Source organism: Heptranchias perlo, chromosome 7 (genome assembly GCF_035084215.1).
Source record: "Heptranchias perlo isolate sHepPer1 chromosome 7, sHepPer1.hap1, whole genome shotgun sequence".
In the NCBI taxonomy this organism is placed as follows: domain Eukaryota; kingdom Metazoa; phylum Chordata; class Chondrichthyes; order Hexanchiformes; family Hexanchidae; genus Heptranchias; species Heptranchias perlo.
Window position 1 is genome coordinate 19633864 of NC_090331.1, and position 18712 is coordinate 19652575.

Consider the following 18712-nt stretch of genomic DNA (forward strand, 5'->3'; position numbering starts at 1 on the left):
CCTATACCGCCATTCAGTGAGATCATGGTTGATCTGTGGCCTAACTCCATATACCCACCTTAGCCCCATACTCCTTAATACCTTTGGTTAACAAAAATCTATTAATCTCGGATTTAAAATTAACAATTGAGCAAGGGTCAACTGCCGTTTGTGGAAGAAAGTTCCAAACTTCTACCACCCTTTGCGTGTAGAAGTGTTTCCTAACTTCGCTCCTGAAAGGCCTGGCTCTAATTTTTAGGCTATGTCCCCTAGGCCTAGACTCCCCAACCAGCGGAAATAGTTTCTCTCTATCTACCCTATCAGGTCCCCTTAATATCTTGAAAACTTCGATCAAATCAACCCTAAATCTTCTAAATTTCAAGGAATACAATCTAGTTTGTGTAATCTCTCCTCAGAATTTAACCCTTGGAGTCCAGATATGATTCTAGTAAATCTATGCTGCACTCCGTCCAAGGCCAATATATCCTTCCTAAGGTACAGTGCCCAGAAGTGAACACAGTACTCCAGGTGTGGTCTGATCAGGGCTTTGTCTAGCTATAGCATAACTTTTCTCCCTTTGTATTCTAGTCCTCTAGATATAAAGGCCAGCGTTCCATTAGCATTTTTGATTATTTTCTGTACCTGTCTATATTTTAATGATCTATGGACCCCAAAGTCTCTTTGGACCTCCACTGTTTCAAGCTTTTCACCATTTAGAAACTACTCTGATCTATCCTTTTTAGGTCCAAAATGGATAACCTCACACTTGCTTACATTGAAATCCAATTGCCCATTCACTTAATCTATCAATATCTCTCTGTAATTTTATGCTTCCATCTACATTGCTTACAATGCTGCCTGTCTTTGTGTCATCGGCAAACTTGGATATATGACTATCCCATCATTTAAGTCGTTAATAAATACAATGAATAGTTGAGGTCCCAACACAGATCCCTGTGGGACACCACTAGTCACATCCTGCCAACCTGAGTACCTGCCCATCATCCTTACCCTCTGTCTTCTGCCGCTTAGCCAGTTTCCTAACCAGGTCAATAATTTGCCCTCAATTCCATGAGCTTCAACTTTACTTAACAGTCTCTTATGAGGGACTTTATCGAATGCCTTCTGGAAATCCATATAAACAACATCCATAAACATTCCCCTGTCCACTACTTTAGTCAACTCATCAAAGGTTGTGTTGGTTGAGCAACATTCCATGATCTGAGCAATTAACCTGGACTTGACAGTCTAGTAGAGTACTGAGAGAGTGCTATATTTTTGATGAGATATTAAACTGAGGCCCCATCTGTCTGTTCAGGTGGGTATCAATGATCCCTTGGTGCTAATCAAAGAACAGCAGGAAGTTCTCAAAGTGTCCTGGCCAACTTTGCTTCCTTAACCATCACCATCAAAAACATGTTAGCTGGTCATTCGTCTCACTGCTGTTTGTGAGATCTTGCTGTGTGTAAAATTGGCTGTCACAATTGCTTACAAAACAATAGTCACCGCATTTCAAAGTAATTCAGTGCTTTCAGAAATGTGATAAGGTGCTCCAATTAGGTTTCTGTCCCTGCCACAGCACTGAAATGGCACTTATCAAAGTCACAAATGACATCCTATGTGACTGTGACCTTGGTAAACTGTCCCTCCTCATCCTTCTCGACCTTTCTGCAGCCTTCGGCATGGTTGACCACATCATCCTCCTCCAATGCCTCTCCTCCTGGATGGGACTGCCCTCATCTGGATCCATTCCTATCTATCCAGTCGTCGCCAGAGAATCACCTGAAATGGCTTTTCTTTCCACTCCCACTTTCCATTACCTCTGGAGTACCCCAAGGGTCTGACCTTGGCCCCCTCCTCTTTCTCATCTACATGCTGCCCCTCGGTGACATCATCCGAAAACATGTCAGGTTCCACATGTACGCTGATGACACCCAGGTCTACCTCACTACCATCTCCCTCGACCCCTCCACTGCCTCTGATTTGTTGCACTGCTTGTCCAACATCCAGTACTGGATGAGCAGAAATTTCCTCCAACTAAATATTGGGAAGACCAAAGCTATTGCCTTCAGTCCCCGCCATAAACTCCATTCCCTAGCCACCGACTCCATCCCATCCCCATTGTCTGAGACTGAACCAGACTGTTCACAACCTTTGCTTCCTATTTGACCCTGAGATGAGCTTCCGACTTGATTTGACTATTCCAATGCTCTCCTGGCCAGCCTCCCATCTTCCACCCTCCATAATCTTGAGCTCATCCAGAACTCTGCTGCCCGTATCCTAACTCTCACCAAGTCCCCATCACCCCTGTGCTCGCTGACCTACATTGGCTCCCGGTCTGGCAATGCCTTGATTTTAAAATTCTCATCCTTGTTTTGAAATCCATCCATGGCCTCGCCTCTCTCTATCTCTGTACCTCCTTCAGTCCTATTATGCTTCAAGGTCTCCGTGCTTCTCCAATTCTGGCCTCTTGTGCATCCCCGATTTTAATCACTCCACCATTAGTGGCCGTGCCTTCAGCTGCCTAGGCCCTAAGCTCTAGAATTCCCTCCCTAAACCTCTCTGCCTCTCTCTCCTCCTTTAAGAAGCTCCTTAAAACCTACCTCATTGACCAAGTTTTTGGTCACTTGTCCTAATTGCTCCTTATGTGGCTAGGTGTCAAATTTTATTTGATAACTCTCATGTGAAGTGCCTGGGGATGTTTTACTACGTTAAAGGCGCTATATAAATTCAATTTGTTATACAAATGCAAGTTTTCCATTATTATACCGATAAGGTTTGTAATAGTTTTTTTATAATGATCTGTTCTATGGCCAGATTATTACTGATTGCAGTTGTATTGACGATTTAGATTTTGTTACTGGATAAACACGTTATTTTATGACACTTGCTATACCAACAATAAATGCCAAGTAATCAGTAAAGATTTTTCATTTTCTTCAGAATCTATACAAGGCAGACCTTGATTGGTTGAAGGGTATTGGATGGTCTCCTCTTGACTCACTGGATGTGGCCAAAGCCAAAAAAGCTGGAGAGATCCTGAGTGAGGCGAATTACCGCCAGTCCCCAACGAAGTTCAAGTTCACCAGCTTGTCTGACTCTATGGATCTGACCCTGGCAAAGAATAATGCACAAATTATGAATAAGGTTGGATTATTTCTTTGGTTAATTGGAAAATATGCGTTGAATGTTACTCATCAAAGCACCAATCTTCACGTCTATATATTTTTTTCAGCATGCATACATCGAAGCCTGGGAAGCAGACAAGACCAAAATTCATATCATGCCAGATATACCAGAGATAATATTAGCAAAACAGAATCAGATCAATTGCAGTGAGGTAAGAGTGTGAAGCTATGCTGTGCTGTAGTTTTATTTCACATGGAGGACTGATGCTATGTACGGAAACAAGAGAGATACAAAGAACCTGAAACTTGAAACCACTGTGACAAAAATTAAGCATTTTTGCCTAACCATTATTTTGGTAGCAGTCTCTTCACCTCAATCTCAAAGCATAAGCACCCAAATGTTGGTGGTAGCTCTGCTGCTAGAACTGTAGTGGAGCGGGCTTTCTGACACTGACTCCAAAAGCCTCTTTCGCAATTCTCAGGTGGGCTTCCAGTAATGTTCATGCTTTATCAGGAGCCAGTCTTGCATGTGTGAGGTGGGGACGTGGTAAATGGCTACTGAAGACTTTGGGCATCAGCTGCAGTGGATCGGGTCGGGGCTTCTTGCAGGGCCGTCCAAGGAGAGGAGCCTTTTGACGTGAGATTTAAATCTCATGGATGAAAGGAGTGAATCAATCACTCTGCACTTGATTCTAATCCCTGGGAGGACGGGGTGGGGGGAGGGGGAATTTAAGTCTTAAAAAACATTTCCAACACTTTAGCAATGCTGGATGCCTATTTTATACCAGTATTGTTAGTCTTGGGTGTAAATGAGATACTAAAGAGGGAAAATTTGACATCATGATGTAATTTGCATGTTATTTTCCTTTCTCCACCCATATCTACACAGGGTCTTCCAGCTGCCACCATCACTTCAAGCATAAAATTGCAAAGGATGGTTTTATGGGCTGGGATTTGGTATTGTTCATTCCTACCCAATTTTACACTGTTGGACATTTCATAACAATGACGAAAATCTTGACCAAAGAGTTTAAAACTCAGCTGCAGTCAGAATCATGTCCCAGGCCTAACCTGATACAAATGTTGCAAAAGTTTATTTGGTTGTCTCCAAAGCTACAGAGAGTTTGAGGGAGGACATAAGCCACATTCAGACAAAAACATAATGGCCCTGGAAATCTGCTGGCCAGTACATCTCAGTGTAAGTGCTGAGACGTGCCCGCTCCAGGCCTGTGCTGCTGAACCTGCTGATGGTTGGGCCGTTGGGGTGGGGTGGGGCGGGGGGGGGGCGGGGGGGCGGGAGGGGGCGTGATCACCTGACTTAAATGTCTTTGGTGGGTTTAGGGGCGCATCTGGGTCACCCCATCTCCACCATGTTGAAGATGCTGGACGGTCTGGCCGAAGAGGCCCAAGGTGATGGGGGCGCCGAGTCCCATCACCAGAAGAAATGTATAGTTACTTCTTTGGCCCCAGTACAAAAGGGGGCTGTTTTGAAACTTAAAAAAATTTCTCTGGCCAGATCTTCAAGTGTCTAGGCCATGATTCCGTCCTGTGTCCCCAGATTGGCCCCACATCCACCCCTTGGTCGGCTAGTACACCTGATCTAACCAGGCCGACCACTTACTGGGTCCCAAAGAAGGCTTGAGGGTGAAGCAATTCTAATATCCCCACCCCTGGCCATGCCCCCCATTACATTGATGGCCTTGTAAGGGGTGGGCAGATGTTCTGTTCTCACAAGAACATCCCGGGAACTTAGGCGCAAGACCAGGACCCAGCCTATCCCGGTCCTGGGCTACATTCAACCATTCTGGCGGGTGATTGGCAAAAGAACCAAAGGTGACATGAGGAAAACATTTTTTATGCAGCAAGTGTTTATGATCTGGAATGCACTGCCGGAGGGGTGGTGGAGGCAGATTCAATTGTGGCTTTCAAAAGGGAACTGGATAAGTACTTGAAAGGAAAAAAATTGCAGGGCTACAGGGATAAGGCAAGGGAGTGGGACTAGCTGGATTGCTCTTGCATAGAGCCTGCACGGACTCGATGGGCCGAATGGCCTCCTTCCGTGCTGTAACCTTCCAATGATTCTATGACTCCCAATGAAGTTATGACAATAATCTGCTGGAAAACTGTGGATTTTCAGGGTCACTGTGTGATTTACTTACTTATAGGTATGACTGGCAGTTACTTTTGAGTTTAGATGGTGCCTATTGAAATCCATAATAGTTTAGAGAGTATTTATGAGTCAAGGCAGTTCAAACCTGGAAACTTGTTGAAACCTTTAGAGATAGGTTTGGCCAATTAGCCGTCACAGTTGGAAAGATCAGAAAAAGAAAAGAATTTTGCAAATATAAAGGTCAACTACAAAGTAATAGCTTAGCACATAGGCCACAGCCATTTACTATTTCTGTTTGAAAAGCACATAACCTAAATCGTACCTAGATATCAAGGCCATTGAAGATACCATCATTTAGAACTCACCTATGAGAGTAATTAAAATATAGAAGCCCAACACTCTCGGACCCCAAAATCTCAATCTGGGCCATGGTGGAATCCGAGTGGATCTCTGAATTGGGGCTAGAAAATGGAGCAAACTCTCAGTGGAAACTCTCTGAAATTTTCCAGTAGTGGAGGCCACCCTTCCACCTCAACCGGGCATGGGTTGGGGAGATCCTGGGCTATCCTGGGAATTCTGTCTAGCCCTTCTAAGCTGAGAGCGGGTGTGAGTTCTGTTGAAACCCAGAAGTTCTGCAGAGGAAGGTAGTCGATTACCTTCTTTGTCCTCCAAGTAGATCCTGTCAGAGCTGAAGGCTCTTCTTTTTCTATGTCCTTCGACCCGGGGTGAGCATTGGGGCACCTATGGCAGAGCGGTTATGGGCTGCCTCGCCTTAGAGGGGTGGATCAGAGCGGGCACCGCTGATGCACCTCTGCAGGTGCCAGAGGCCCGCCCTAACTATGTTAATGCCTTCTTCCTTGCAAATTGGAATGGGAATTCCACCTTGAGCCACTGGCAGGTTTACAGCCCTCTCCCCGCAGTTTTTGGCTGATGATAAAATTAAGAACGCAAAAGGAATCCATTTTTGTTTTGAATCTAGCACTAAGAATATTATTTCTTCCCCATAGAAACTGTATAAACTTGGTGTGGAGGAGGAAAAGAAGAAGGGCCATAACTTGCGTGCTGATGCCATCTCAATTAAGGCAGCAAGAGCATCCAGAGATATTGCCAGTGATGTAAGTGGACTTGTTTATTATGAGTCAGAGAGTTCCATATTAAAAATGGCAATACTTGTACCCTTTCTTAGAATTTACAACTATAGTTACACCAAGTTAAACTTGAATGAATGTAACACAAATTGCTTGATCTGTGTTTTAGTACAAATATAAAACGGCCTATCGCAAGCAGCTTGGCCACCATGTTGGATGCCGTAACATTCAGGATGATCCCAAGTTAGTTTGGTCCATGCATGTAGCCAAGATTCAGAGTGACAGGGAGTACAAGAAGGACTTTGAGAAATCTAAAACCAAGTTCAACATACCAGTCGACATGCTGGACATCCTGTTGGCCAAGAGATGCCAGACCCTGGTCAGTGACATTGACTACAGACATTACCTGCACCAGTGGACCTGTCTGCCGGACCAGAACGATGTGATCCAGGCAAAGAAGGCCTATGATTTGCAGAGTGATGTGAGTATCTCCTAAAAATGTGAAAATACCATTGAAAATTCTTGAGAAGTTGGTTAGAAAATTTGGGGAATACCATTCTGTTTAATAAAGGATTTAAAAGGGTGTGGATTTGATTCAATTGGCCATTGTATGAAAGAAAGAAATGTGAAGGTTTGAGCCAAATTGTGTTCTCACTGGTGATAAATGCACAAATCTGATTTAATAATGCTGGATAATCAGTCGTGTTCATTTTAATATATGAATTTATTAAAATATGTATTGTGTTTTCCATATCTCCAGGATGATAAATTTTAAACTTACCTCCATCAATGTAAACATTAGGAGAGAAGTGCAAGTTACAGTTTTGTTCCAGAAAAACTATTGTGTCTTCATCATGTCTTTTGTGCACGTCCACCAATTCCTCCTTAATCAAGAGGCTAGGCATTTTTTGCTTATTATTCAAAAGACCTTGTGCTTGGTGGTACAGTAGTCTGTTTCATTATTTCAACTGAAGTCGATTCCTGGCTTCTAGGTCTGCACAAAAAAAGTCATCCTTCATCAAATAAATTTCCTAAAGTAAAAACTTGAATCTTATTTGCCCTGTTCTTTTCTAGTATGAACAAACTGATCTTTCCTCACAGCTCAGTGATCTAAGCTCCAGAATCTTTTGTTCTGTATCTTTCCAAATGTCCCAATATCTCCTTTTAGGTGCGATGACAGAAACCCAACGGTGTTTTCCAACAAATATTGTATAGAATGTCAGCATTTCTTTCTTGAACCTCTCTTCTGCGTCACTTACATTTTTGCTTCCCTGCAGGTAGAAATGTTTTCAATAATTGGCCAAATATAACACAGGAGCTTTATCAGCCGTTCAGTTATATCTGTGATTATTTTACTCATTCAGTGCTCATTTACTGTTTTAGTAGCTTACATTGATAAATATTGAGCACCATTTGCCATTTACATGTAAATCCCTTTGAATGGTCTCCCTCTACCCAGAACATCTTACTTTCCTGCACAGGTTAATCTCATCAGCAAGTTTAGACAATCCAAAAGCAATGCCTTTATGGAAGTCCTTGACAAATAACATGAATAACACAAATCACAGTGTTCTGATTTAGTCCCTGTGGGAATCCACTAACCAAAGCTTGAGCTGTTTCCATTTATGACTGCAAGAAATCTTGAAAAACTTAGCATGCCATTATTAAAAATTGATTTTCTAATAAATTTATCATGGATCCCATGAGTCTGCACCTTTGCTATTATTCTTCCAAGGGTCAAAATTATATTTGGTGATATTAGTCAACAAATGCTTAAAATGTTTATTTGATGATCTCCTGTCTGCTTCTTTTAATGCAGGTGTTAACTTGTTTATTCTAATCAGGTTAATGCCTCCATTAAAATAACGGACAGAGAAATGGTTACATCTGCTAATGGATCCAGCAATAATTTTTAGCCCTTCGTGTTATTTCAGCTGTGGAAATAAAGTATGAAAAATTGCTTGCACAGTTAGAAGCCAAAGTGAATGATCAAGACTGGCACTGGTTACTAGCGTAGTTGGGGCTTACTTCAATCTGAGCACTCAGCACGTGCAATTTGAACACATTCAGCTTTAAGTTAGTGCCTGATTCGCCTTCAATTGTCCACCTGTTTATTTCTCCGCATCACCTTAAACAAAACAATTCTTCTGACCTCAGATGCTATATAAATCAGATTTGGAATGGCTTCGTGGAATTGGATGGAGTCCTGTTGATTCACTGGATGTTCTGAAAGTTAAGAAAGCTGGAGATATCCTGAGCGAAAAGAATTATCGTCAGCCCCCTAACACGTTTAAGTTTACAAGCATTCCTGATTCTCTTGAGCTGGTTTTGGCCAAGAACAATGCCCAGCAGCTCAATAAAGTAAGTAACATCTTAGGTTATTGACAAAAGCAGAGCTTTTTCATTTCAGCGTTTTTCTCAGAGTAGATTGATTTTAAAAAATCTTTATGGCAATAACAATAATGTACTTATAATTTTAACATTAAGGCTTTGAAATGCCTTTGAGGGGGTGGTGGAGGCAGATTCAATCATGGCCTTCAAAAGGGAACTGGATAAGTACTTGAAAGGAAAACATTTGCAGTGCTATGGGGAAAGGGCGGGGGAGTGGGACTAGCTGGATTGCTCTTGCATTGAGCCGGCGCGGACTCCATGGGCCGAATGGCCTCCTTCCATGCTGTAACCTTTCTATGATTCTAAATTGTGGGATAAATTATACAAAGGCTTTATGCATTATTCTGAAATCCCGTAGCCTGCTGTTTTAGAGGCGGCATTAATCTATTGATTTATTTTAAAGAATTTCCTATAGTGTTATCCAACAGCGTAATTTCAAGGCCTGTGAGATTTCAGGAAACGTAACTTCAATTTTTATGCAAGAGGAGTGGAAAATCAATGGCCCTTCTGGCACACACCCGGTGTAATTCTGATGAGAGTGCACCAGGAGGGTTGCAAATTAGGACAGGACCCAGATACTATGGGTCCTGGCCTTAGTTCAGAGATAACACAGGACCTTGTAAAGGACGCACCCTCCATCTGCCACTTACAAGGGCAGTGGTGTAGGAAGGGGTGGAGCCAGGGGTGGCAACTTTCAACATCAGAAGTTCCCATATCCCCAGCCTCACAGTGACTCAGTGTATTCCCTGGCACCCAGTGAAAGCCGGCATACACTTCGTTGGCAGATGAGGGACCCACCCTGGGGAGTGGGGGGGCCTGGGCTTGTGTTTTTATTATTATTAGCCCCTTTGCCAGGGGGCTGAGAGGGACAAAAAAAAAAAATCATCTTTCCTGTGACCTTCCCCATTCGAGGCAAGCAGTGCTGCGGTATTCGGTTTCCTCAATGGGCAGGTGCCCTAGATGTGCCCCTAGTGGCACAGGTGCCCGCCATTCACATGTAAGTACCTCCCTTGACCCTGAAAATGTTGGTGGGGTCAGTGGCAGAGGTCCCACAGGGATGTATCATGATACTTACGCCCAAAAATAAATTCAATTGCAGCAATGCCTAAATTGGCAGGCCAGGACAGCTGAGCAGGTGGTAGGAAGCAATTTTAAGTGGCCAAAGAAAGAGGAAGGAATGCCTGGATGGAAGCAGGAGGGCCTGAGAAGAAAAATTGTAAATGGATGGTAGGATAAAAAAAATGGAGAAAATTCAGGGCTGGGATGGAGTGGAGCCAAGTCTAAGATGGTGCAGCAGATGGGGCAGAGCCAGGTTTCAAAACATTTTCAGTGGGGCCAGGAGGAAGTGGGGCTGAGAAAGGGAGTGAGACAGAGCTGGGAATGGGGCAGATCAGACAAAGGGGCCTAAAGGGCCCAGTAATGTTTTAAAAATGGGAGTAGGGCAGGGAGAGACTTGGCCGAGGAACAAGTCAGAGCTGCAGGTAGGGCAGAGGGCATTGTGGGGCAGGACACAGAGAGAGAGAGAGAGGCCAACGCAGCACAGTAAGTTTTAGATTTTGCAATGGCGAAGAAGGTGGGGCTGTTTGACAAGGCTGCAAAGAAAGATACGGGTTGGATCAGGGCTAGTGTCAAGGCCAGGTCAAGTGGGAGATGGAGAGAAGAGGTGAAGCAATGCCATCTACTGTTGGGAAACCTGCAATGCAATGCAAGTAGATGATTAATCTAAACTTTATAAAGTAGGTAAACTAGGTATTGCCTGAGGTGCAATTTAGTGTGACACAGTTGTGACAAGATCGTGACACAGCAAGTAATTATGGCATTCCATGACTTTTAATATAAGATTAAAAGCACTCAAAAATACTCAAATGCATATCAAGTGACTTTCTCCCTCCTCTCAGCTTCAATCTTCATCTCTTGAACATTGGGTTGCACGTTGCACTTTGAAAGAGTATGGATGGGATTTCTCTCCTGTCAGTCAATGAGGAAACATTCTGTGCCAAAACTGTTCACCAAACACCTGCAGAATCCTCAGATCCTTGACGAAAACCAAAGCTGTTGCACTGATACTAAGAAAATATAATCATCTGTCTCATTCCTTTTTTGCAGCGCTTATACACTGAAGCTTGGGATACTGATAAAACCAAGATTCATGTTATGTCAGACACCCCCGAAATTATTCTGGCTAAAAGCAATTCTGCCAACATAAGCCAGGTATTAATCTCTGTGACTTAAAATATCAATATTTGATTCTACCAATTGATCAGAAATGAAAACTGTTCTAAAACATGTCTTTGTTCATTTAGAAACTGTACCACAAAGCTTGGGAGGAATCCAAACTGAAAGGTTATGACTTGCGAGCTGATGCTATTCCAATCAAAGCAGCAAAAGCTTCCAGAGATATTGCAAGCATGGTAAGAATTATTTGGAAACCAGCTCACACATTGTTAATTACATTTGTAAGCCAGATATTAAATCACTGCTGATAGTTCAACAAAAATGAGTAACGGTAAAGTTATCTTCTTTCCTTACCATCAGTACAAATACAAAGCTGCCTATCGCAAACAGCTTGGCCACCATGTTGGATGCCGTAACATTCAGGATGATCCCAAGTTAGTTTGGTCCATGCATGTAGCCAAGATTCAGAGTGACAGGGAATACAAGAAGGACTTTGAAAAATCGAAGACCAAGTACAACATACCAGTCGACATGCTGGACATCCTGTTGGCCAAGAGATGCCAGACCCTGGTCAGCGACATTGACTACAGACATTACCTGCACCAGTGGACCTGTCTGCCGGACCAGAACGATGTGATCCAGGCAAAGAAAGCTTATGAATTGCAGAGTGATGTGAGTATCTCCCATTCTTTTTCCTCTATACACCATTTTAAAAAAAGCTAAATTATCAAGTAATTTGATAACACATTAAAAGTTAAAAAAGCACACTTGAAATTGATTTAAGAAGAGCATGAAACTAAAAAATAAAACTAAAAATATGCTATAATGGACTTTTATCTACTGATTTTACAAAAAAAACAACACAATTCCCTTATTGTGTACCAAGCACGGTAAATTCTCTAGTACCATAGAATCATAGAAGCTTACAGCACAGTAGGAGGCCACTCGGCCCATCATACCTATACCAGCTCTTTGCCAGAACAATCCAAAAAATAATCCCACTCCCTTGTTCTCCCCTCTTAGCGCTCTACCTTTCTCAGCTTCAAATATTTATCCAATTTCTCTTAAACGATGCATTGGTCTCTACGGTAACCACTCCTCATGGCAAAGCATTCCATGCTCAACAACTCTTTGAGTAAAGACACTTCCTCATCTGTCTCCTCACTCTTTTAGTGACAATTTTAAATTGACTCCTCATCACTGACTCCCCAAACAGAGGAAATAGTCTTTCCCTATTCATCCTATCAAAACCTGCATAAAATCTCTTCTTAGCCTTCTTTGCTCCAGTGAAAATAATCCCAACATCTCACATCTATCCTTATAACTGTAGTTTCCGGTGCCTGGCATTATCATGGTAAATCTATGATGTACGCTCTCTATGACTCTAAATGTATTGTCTCATACTTTTCCATTAAATTGTACATGCCACTTGCTTGCCCAATCTATTATCCTTTCCATTTCCTCCTGAAATCTTTTACAGTCCTCCTCGCTGTTTGCCAAATCCATTACTTTTTTAAAAAATAGCACATTTGCATATCATGCACCCTATGCCCAAGTCTAAATCATTTATATATACTGAGAACAAAGGTAGACCCAACACTGACTGCTCTGGTGCACCACTTCAAATCCTTCTGAAGTCCAATCAACACCATATTCTTTGTTCACTGTCCATCAGCTAACTTTCCTTCCAGGCTGCTACATTTCTGCTTATACCATAGGCCTGAACTTTTGTAACAAACCTCCCATGAGACACATTATTGAATGCCTTCTGAAAATGCATTTACATGACATTTATTTTATTTTCTTTATCTATTCAATTGGTCACTGCTTTTAAAAAAAAAACTCTATTAATTTTGTCAAACACAACTTGCCTTTAATAAATCCATGCTGGCTGTCCTTGAGTAACCCATACATTTCTAAATGCTCACTAATTTTACCTGCAATTATTATGGATTCTAAGAGTTTTCCCACAGTTGACATTAGACTAACTGGTCGATAGTTACCCAGTTTATCCTTCACTCCCTTTGTGAACTGAAGTGTTACTTTGGCTATTGTCCATCCCACAGAATATTTGCATGTTTAAGGAGAATTGAAAGATTGTGGGCAGATCTTTTATTATCTCCAACTGTGACTACTTTTCACAGCGTGTGGCGTGTGCCATCAGGACCTGGTGACTTACACATTTTGAGTTCAGCTAATTTTTTTCAGAACCAAATCCTTTTCTACCATTATTTTTAACAATTTATACATATTGTTCTCTAGCACACCTACATTCTTACTTCTGCCATTGTATAAACTGACCGTTTTTATCTCCGGGCCAGTTTTCAGTGGGTGAGTTAGAAAATCCAGAAATGAGGCCCGGGGTATTTTAACTCCTGGGTCTCATTTAAATCTCACAAGCCCAAAGACCAGGTAATTGGTGGGATCAGTGTCCTAAGCTTTACTTGTGGGTCTTGAACCTCCTGGCCCCATGAGGAAGCTAAAAAAAAATCTTACGATGTGCATATGGTAAAAAGGACCTCGCCGGCTTTGGGTGGATGGGTGGGTAGGGTTAAAATCACCCCCAAAATATTTATTGAATATCTCTGCCACACCTCTAACCTACAGAATTAGACTTCCCCCTTCAACCCTGAGTGGTTCTACCTTCTCTTTCCTTTACATACCTATAAAAGCCCTTATTACTTCCTTTTAAATTATGCTAACCTTTTCATATATCCTTTAGTCCTTCTAACCTCTCTTTTTAACTTCTCACTATACTTTCCATTTTTCTCATGATTTTCTTTTATTTTATTAGACCCAGTTTGATCATTTTCCCCCCTTTTTATTCATCAGGTTCATTTTAATCTCTCTATTTATCCACAGAACTCCATCCTTGGATGCATCCCCTTTTCGCCTAATACGAATGTATCTATTTTGTCCTCCATCTCACATTTGAAGATTCCCCACTGCTGAACTGTTGCCCTGTTTCCTAGCTTTTCTGTTGAATTAATTCGGGCCAGATCCCATGACTTATGGCACTTGATCTTGTTCTGGTCCAACACCCTTATCTTTGACTTTTCATTACCCCCTTCTATTTTCACATTGAATCCGACTATCATTGTGGTCGCTTTACCAAATTTACATCATGCCATTATTTCACTATTTTCAACATTATTGTATCTGACAATAGTTATTTATCTTTCTCTACAGTTATGGACTTTGCTAGGGAGAAAGTGGTTTAGTTCGTGTCTGGCCCATGAAATTTTTGAATGATGGTTAGAAACTGCAGTAACTAAAGTTTACACATCCAATATTGTTACATTGATGAGACACAAAGTTCTGTTAGTAATATTTGATTGTACAGCAACATTCTGGATATGTTCTGAATATCAAAGGAAATCCAGATAGATAAGAATTTGCTTTATTCACTATGATTTGATGATTTATTCTTGTCACTTGCAGTGGTTATACAAGTCTGATATGGAATGGATCCGTGGCTGTGGCTGGATGCCCAATGGTTCTCTCGATGTTAAGAAAGTACAGAAAGCCCAGGAGATCCTCAGTGAGCGGCTCTACCGCCAGCCTCCCGATCAGCTCAAGTTCACCAGCATTGCTGACCTGCCAAGCATAGTCCTGGCTAAAATCAACTCAGACCAGATTAGTGACGTAAGGATTGTGTTTATTTTTAATGTGCAGTAACAAAACATACGTAAAACTAGCATTGTGTTGAGAGGAAGTGTTTGCCATTGTGGCTGCTTATGATGATTCAATATGAATCGTTTAAGGACATTTATATTAATGTTGACCAATTGTTGAATATTTTAGACATGTTAGCTATGTTATATAATAAAATCCTTCACTGCTGGTTAGCAAATTCGTAAAGTGTACCATTGTTATATGATTGCAGAACCCATATGGTGCAATCCTAATGTGAATGCAATTCTTAGATCCAAGTCCGTTAACAGATATGAGTCAGTCTTTCGGATATCTGACGCACCTACATTTAAGCCACATATACTGGCTATATTCAGTTGTTTAAAGTCCGCAGAATTGAAGTCAGGCCCTGGGAATATAGTGATTGCACAGACATCTTGGTTTCACCTTCTGCCTTCCCCTCTGCAGTCTCCCTACCAAGGAAGTCTTCTTGGGGATAAGGTCATGCTATTGGCAGACACCGCCTTCGTTATGGATCCTCTTCCAACTGTTGAAAGCCAGCTTCTCTTGCAGGGTTAACAATAATCAGCATGCATTGTGATTACATTGTACAGTAACAATATAATTATGTTGCGTGTAGGCAATGTCATATGGGAGTACCTCTCCCATCAACATGCTAGCTGAACTAATACCACATCCACAACTCTGCACAAGCAGCTATTTACACATATCTGACTATCAGATGCACCTTGCAGGCACATCTGTATATAGACTATGCAGTTAATGCATATTGATCTTCATTGTTTTCCTGTTTTTCATAATGTACCACTTAAAGAAATGAAGGCATTTCAGCTGTTCTGTGAATAGGTAATTTGATATATAGATAGGGCATGAAAGCTAAGAGCGTGCAATATAATATCCATTTAGACTTCTTACTAATGTTCTTTGTTTCCCTTACAATTTCACATGTATATTTCAATTGGTAAATTGTTAGTGCAGTTGCAGTACCACTGTTTATGCAGAGGTCGATATTGGGTGCTGCTGTTCACAGAAAATAGTAGAAAAAATTACATTAAGACTGTCTGCTGACAGCAGCAGTTCTTTGGTCTGATACATAAGAACAAGGAGTAGGAGTGGGCCATATGGCCCCTTGTGTCTACTCCACCGTTCAACAAGATCATGGCTGATCTTCTACTTCAACTCACTTTTCTGCCCTATCCCCATATCTCTTGATTCCCTTAATGTCCAAATATCAATTGTTCTCAGTCTTGAATATACTCAATGACTGAGCATCCACGGCTCTCTGGGGTAGAGAATTCCAAACATTCACAACCCTCTGAGTGAAGAAGTTTTTCCTCATCTCAGTCCTAAATGGCCGCCATTCTTTTGAACTTCATTCCAAATGCAACAGGTGCAGGACATGTTTCTGGCCTCTTTGCTATTGCTTCCCAAGCCTGATGTACCCTCTATTTGTTGGTCATATGCTCATTTCCCTGAAGTGGCTAATTCAGTGTTTCCTCAGATCATTCACAAGAACCTGTGGGACTTCATCAGAGAATGGCACCTTCCTTTGCAGCCTTCTCTGCTCCAGTCTGCACAGATCTGCTTGGTCACAGATGGATTAAAGGAGAAAGTCTTTTACTTTCTAAGAGCCTTTTTAGCTCATTAGATGGTGACTGCGCAGCATTCTTAGAACCAAATTCTGATTGGCTAATTTATTGTTTGTGCGTCATACCACATTCCATGGTTTAGAGGGGATTTGAGAAAGAACTTTTTCACCCAGAGGGTGGTTGGAGTCTGGAACTCACTGCCTGAAAGGGTTGTGGAGGCAGGAACCCTCACAACATTCAAGAAGCATTTGGATGAGCACTTGAAATGCCATAGCATACAAGGCTACGGACCAAATGCTGGAATATGGGATTAGATTAGACAGGGCTTGATAGCCGGCGCGGACACGATGGGCCGAAGGGCCTCTATCCGTGCTGTATAACTCTGACTCTATGACTCCATCTTGCAAAAAGCACTGTGCATGTTCCTGATAGTACAGTAGAAGACTCTGTAAAAGCATTAACACACATTTTCTACTTTTAAGGAGTAATTTTGACCCCTAAATCTTTCACTCTTGACATTTTCTTTTAATACTCCATGTATTTGACCCGCAGAAACCTACATGTACTGGAAGTTATATCTTGGGTTATCATGCATTAAATATTTATATTTCTCTTTTTCATCTTTGCTGCCAGCTGTGTATAAGAGTTTGTTGCACATGTTAAATACGGATTAGATTTTGCTAGATTATTATTGGAGGAATAAGTGGATCCATTCTTTCCCCTGCCTTTAGCGCCTGTACCGTAGTGCTTGGGAGAAGGACAAGCTCTTAATTCACCTTCCATCCGATACACCCGAGATGGTGCTGTCTAAGCAGAATTCTGCCAATATCAGTTCGGTAAGAAATAGACAATCTCCCTTTGACAATTATCATGTTTCCCATTTTCTTCTTTGAGTTCATTGCCTAATTACCTTTTTTGGGATTTATAACTGATGTGGCAAAACCTACGCCTTGTTTTTATTTAATTGTGGAGGCTGAGGTCACAACCGGTGTACCTTTTAAGGATAAGGAGCGTCTTTTAACCTGTTTTTAATCCATTAGATGTGACTAAGTTTTTTTTCATCAACAAAGTTTTCAACAAACAAAATGGTAGTAATGCCTGTTTGTTGTGGAAAAAGTAAATGCATTTCAACAATATTTATTTGCATTGCTGAGCCTATTACTTGTCTAACAATACAATTCCCCAGTAGGGTCACTGGATAGTAATCAAGAGGGGAAACCCTGGCTGATATTTCCCTTCCAAGAGACCTTTGAGGCCTTTCCACTTTGCCAGCCCAGCTGAGATCAGCTGACTCACCACAGACCAGGGATTAAAACTGGTACTTCCTGGTTTGTATGGTTCAGAAGTACATCAAACTGGGCAATTGGGGAAGCATAGATGACTTAAACATAATCATTATAAAGATCTTGAGCTTCCGTTGCCATCTTTGGTTTAATTTCTGTGCCACCACCACAGTGTTACTGATATTATGCTGCCTCCTCTTGCCAATATTATGGCAAAGAGACAGGAACAGATTTTTTTCTACTGAAAGTGGACACAGAAACAATGAGATTTTTTTCTGCCAACTTGCATTTACAATGGTCTCCATTCCTTTTAGGGTAGAACCATCTGGTAGATTGATTTGTAAGTCAAATCACAGTACACAGAAAGAGAGCATGACCTTGTGATCAACAGCAAAGTTTTGTAATTGCTTCAATAATTGCATTTGGTGACAATAAAAGTTGAGATTAAGTAAATGAAAATGCTTTGAATAAGATATAAGTCCCGATTTTAACTCTGGCAGAGTGGGGGGGATCGGGGAGTTTGGGGCCTGGTGGGGGGAATGTTGAGAGTGGGGACTGGCAGGGGGGGGATCAGTGAGTGTGGGGACCGGCGGGGGGGGGAATCGGTGAGTGTGGGGATGGGTGAGTGTGGGGTTAGGCTGGCCATGGCTCGCTGATGCTAGATGGTTGCTAATGTGCTTTAATATTCCACTGAAGTTCCATTTTTTCTCTTTTATGTTGCATAGAAATTATATAAACAGAGTTGGGAAGATGCTAAGAAGAAAGGGTATGACCTAAGACCTGATGCCATCTCAATCAAGGCTGCAAAAGCTTCCAATGACATTGCTAGTGATGTAAGTCTGCTTACACAGTTATCTGATGCTATTAAAGTCTGAGCATTGCTCAGGTGTTCTGTTGACTAAAGTAATTTTTCCATTCATAAATGAATAGGCCAGATTTTGCTGTGGCAGGGCATCTAATGGGGTCCGCTGTTAGTTAAACTTGCCCCTGCACCCTTCAGCTCAAGAATTTTTGCCCACAAAGTTGCTGAAAGTACGAGCTGGTAATGGGGCAGTGAGGGAAACAGGGCATCTGGGATCTGAGTGAACGGGCAACCAACAGGGTATCTCCTTAACCAATGAGATCTAAGAATTGCGAAATAAACTCAGGAAGGACTGAGAAGGTGGGTGAATTAGAGAGGGTGAATTCAATGTCAATTCAGGTATAGAAAGAGAAATAAAGAGAGGGAAAGAAAGATTGAATTAAGAGAGAGAAAAAAAAAAGAGACGGAAAGGAAAAGTAAGGAAAAAAAATGTAAAATTTCTAAATTTGACAT

At 41.7% G+C, this 18712-nt stretch overlaps 1 protein-coding gene across 15 annotated transcripts in view; it reads left to right on the forward strand.

Moving 5' to 3' along the window:
• The window catches only part of neb (nebulin), a 266346-nt gene that overhangs the window by 132512 nt on the left and 115122 nt on the right, over positions 1-18712 (forward strand). For 13 of the 15 annotated variants that reach the window (XM_067987151.1, XM_067987136.1, XM_067987143.1 and 10 more), the window contains 11 exons: positions 2923-3126; positions 3215-3319; positions 6225-6332; positions 6475-6786; positions 8463-8666; positions 10803-10907; positions 11000-11107; positions 11232-11543; positions 14313-14516; positions 16846-16950; positions 18123-18230. In XM_067987151.1, coding sequence (XP_067843252.1) covers positions 2923-3126; positions 3215-3319; positions 6225-6332; positions 6475-6786; positions 8463-8666; positions 10803-10907; positions 11000-11107; positions 11232-11543; positions 14313-14516; positions 16846-16950; positions 18123-18230 — 1875 coding nt within the window. The remainder of the gene's footprint in view (positions 1-2922; positions 3127-3214; positions 3320-6224; positions 6333-6474; positions 6787-8462; positions 8667-10802; positions 10908-10999; positions 11108-11231; positions 11544-14312; positions 14517-16845; positions 16951-18122; positions 18231-18712) is intronic. The other 2 variants (XM_067987149.1, XM_067987150.1) reach the window with 2 other exon arrangements.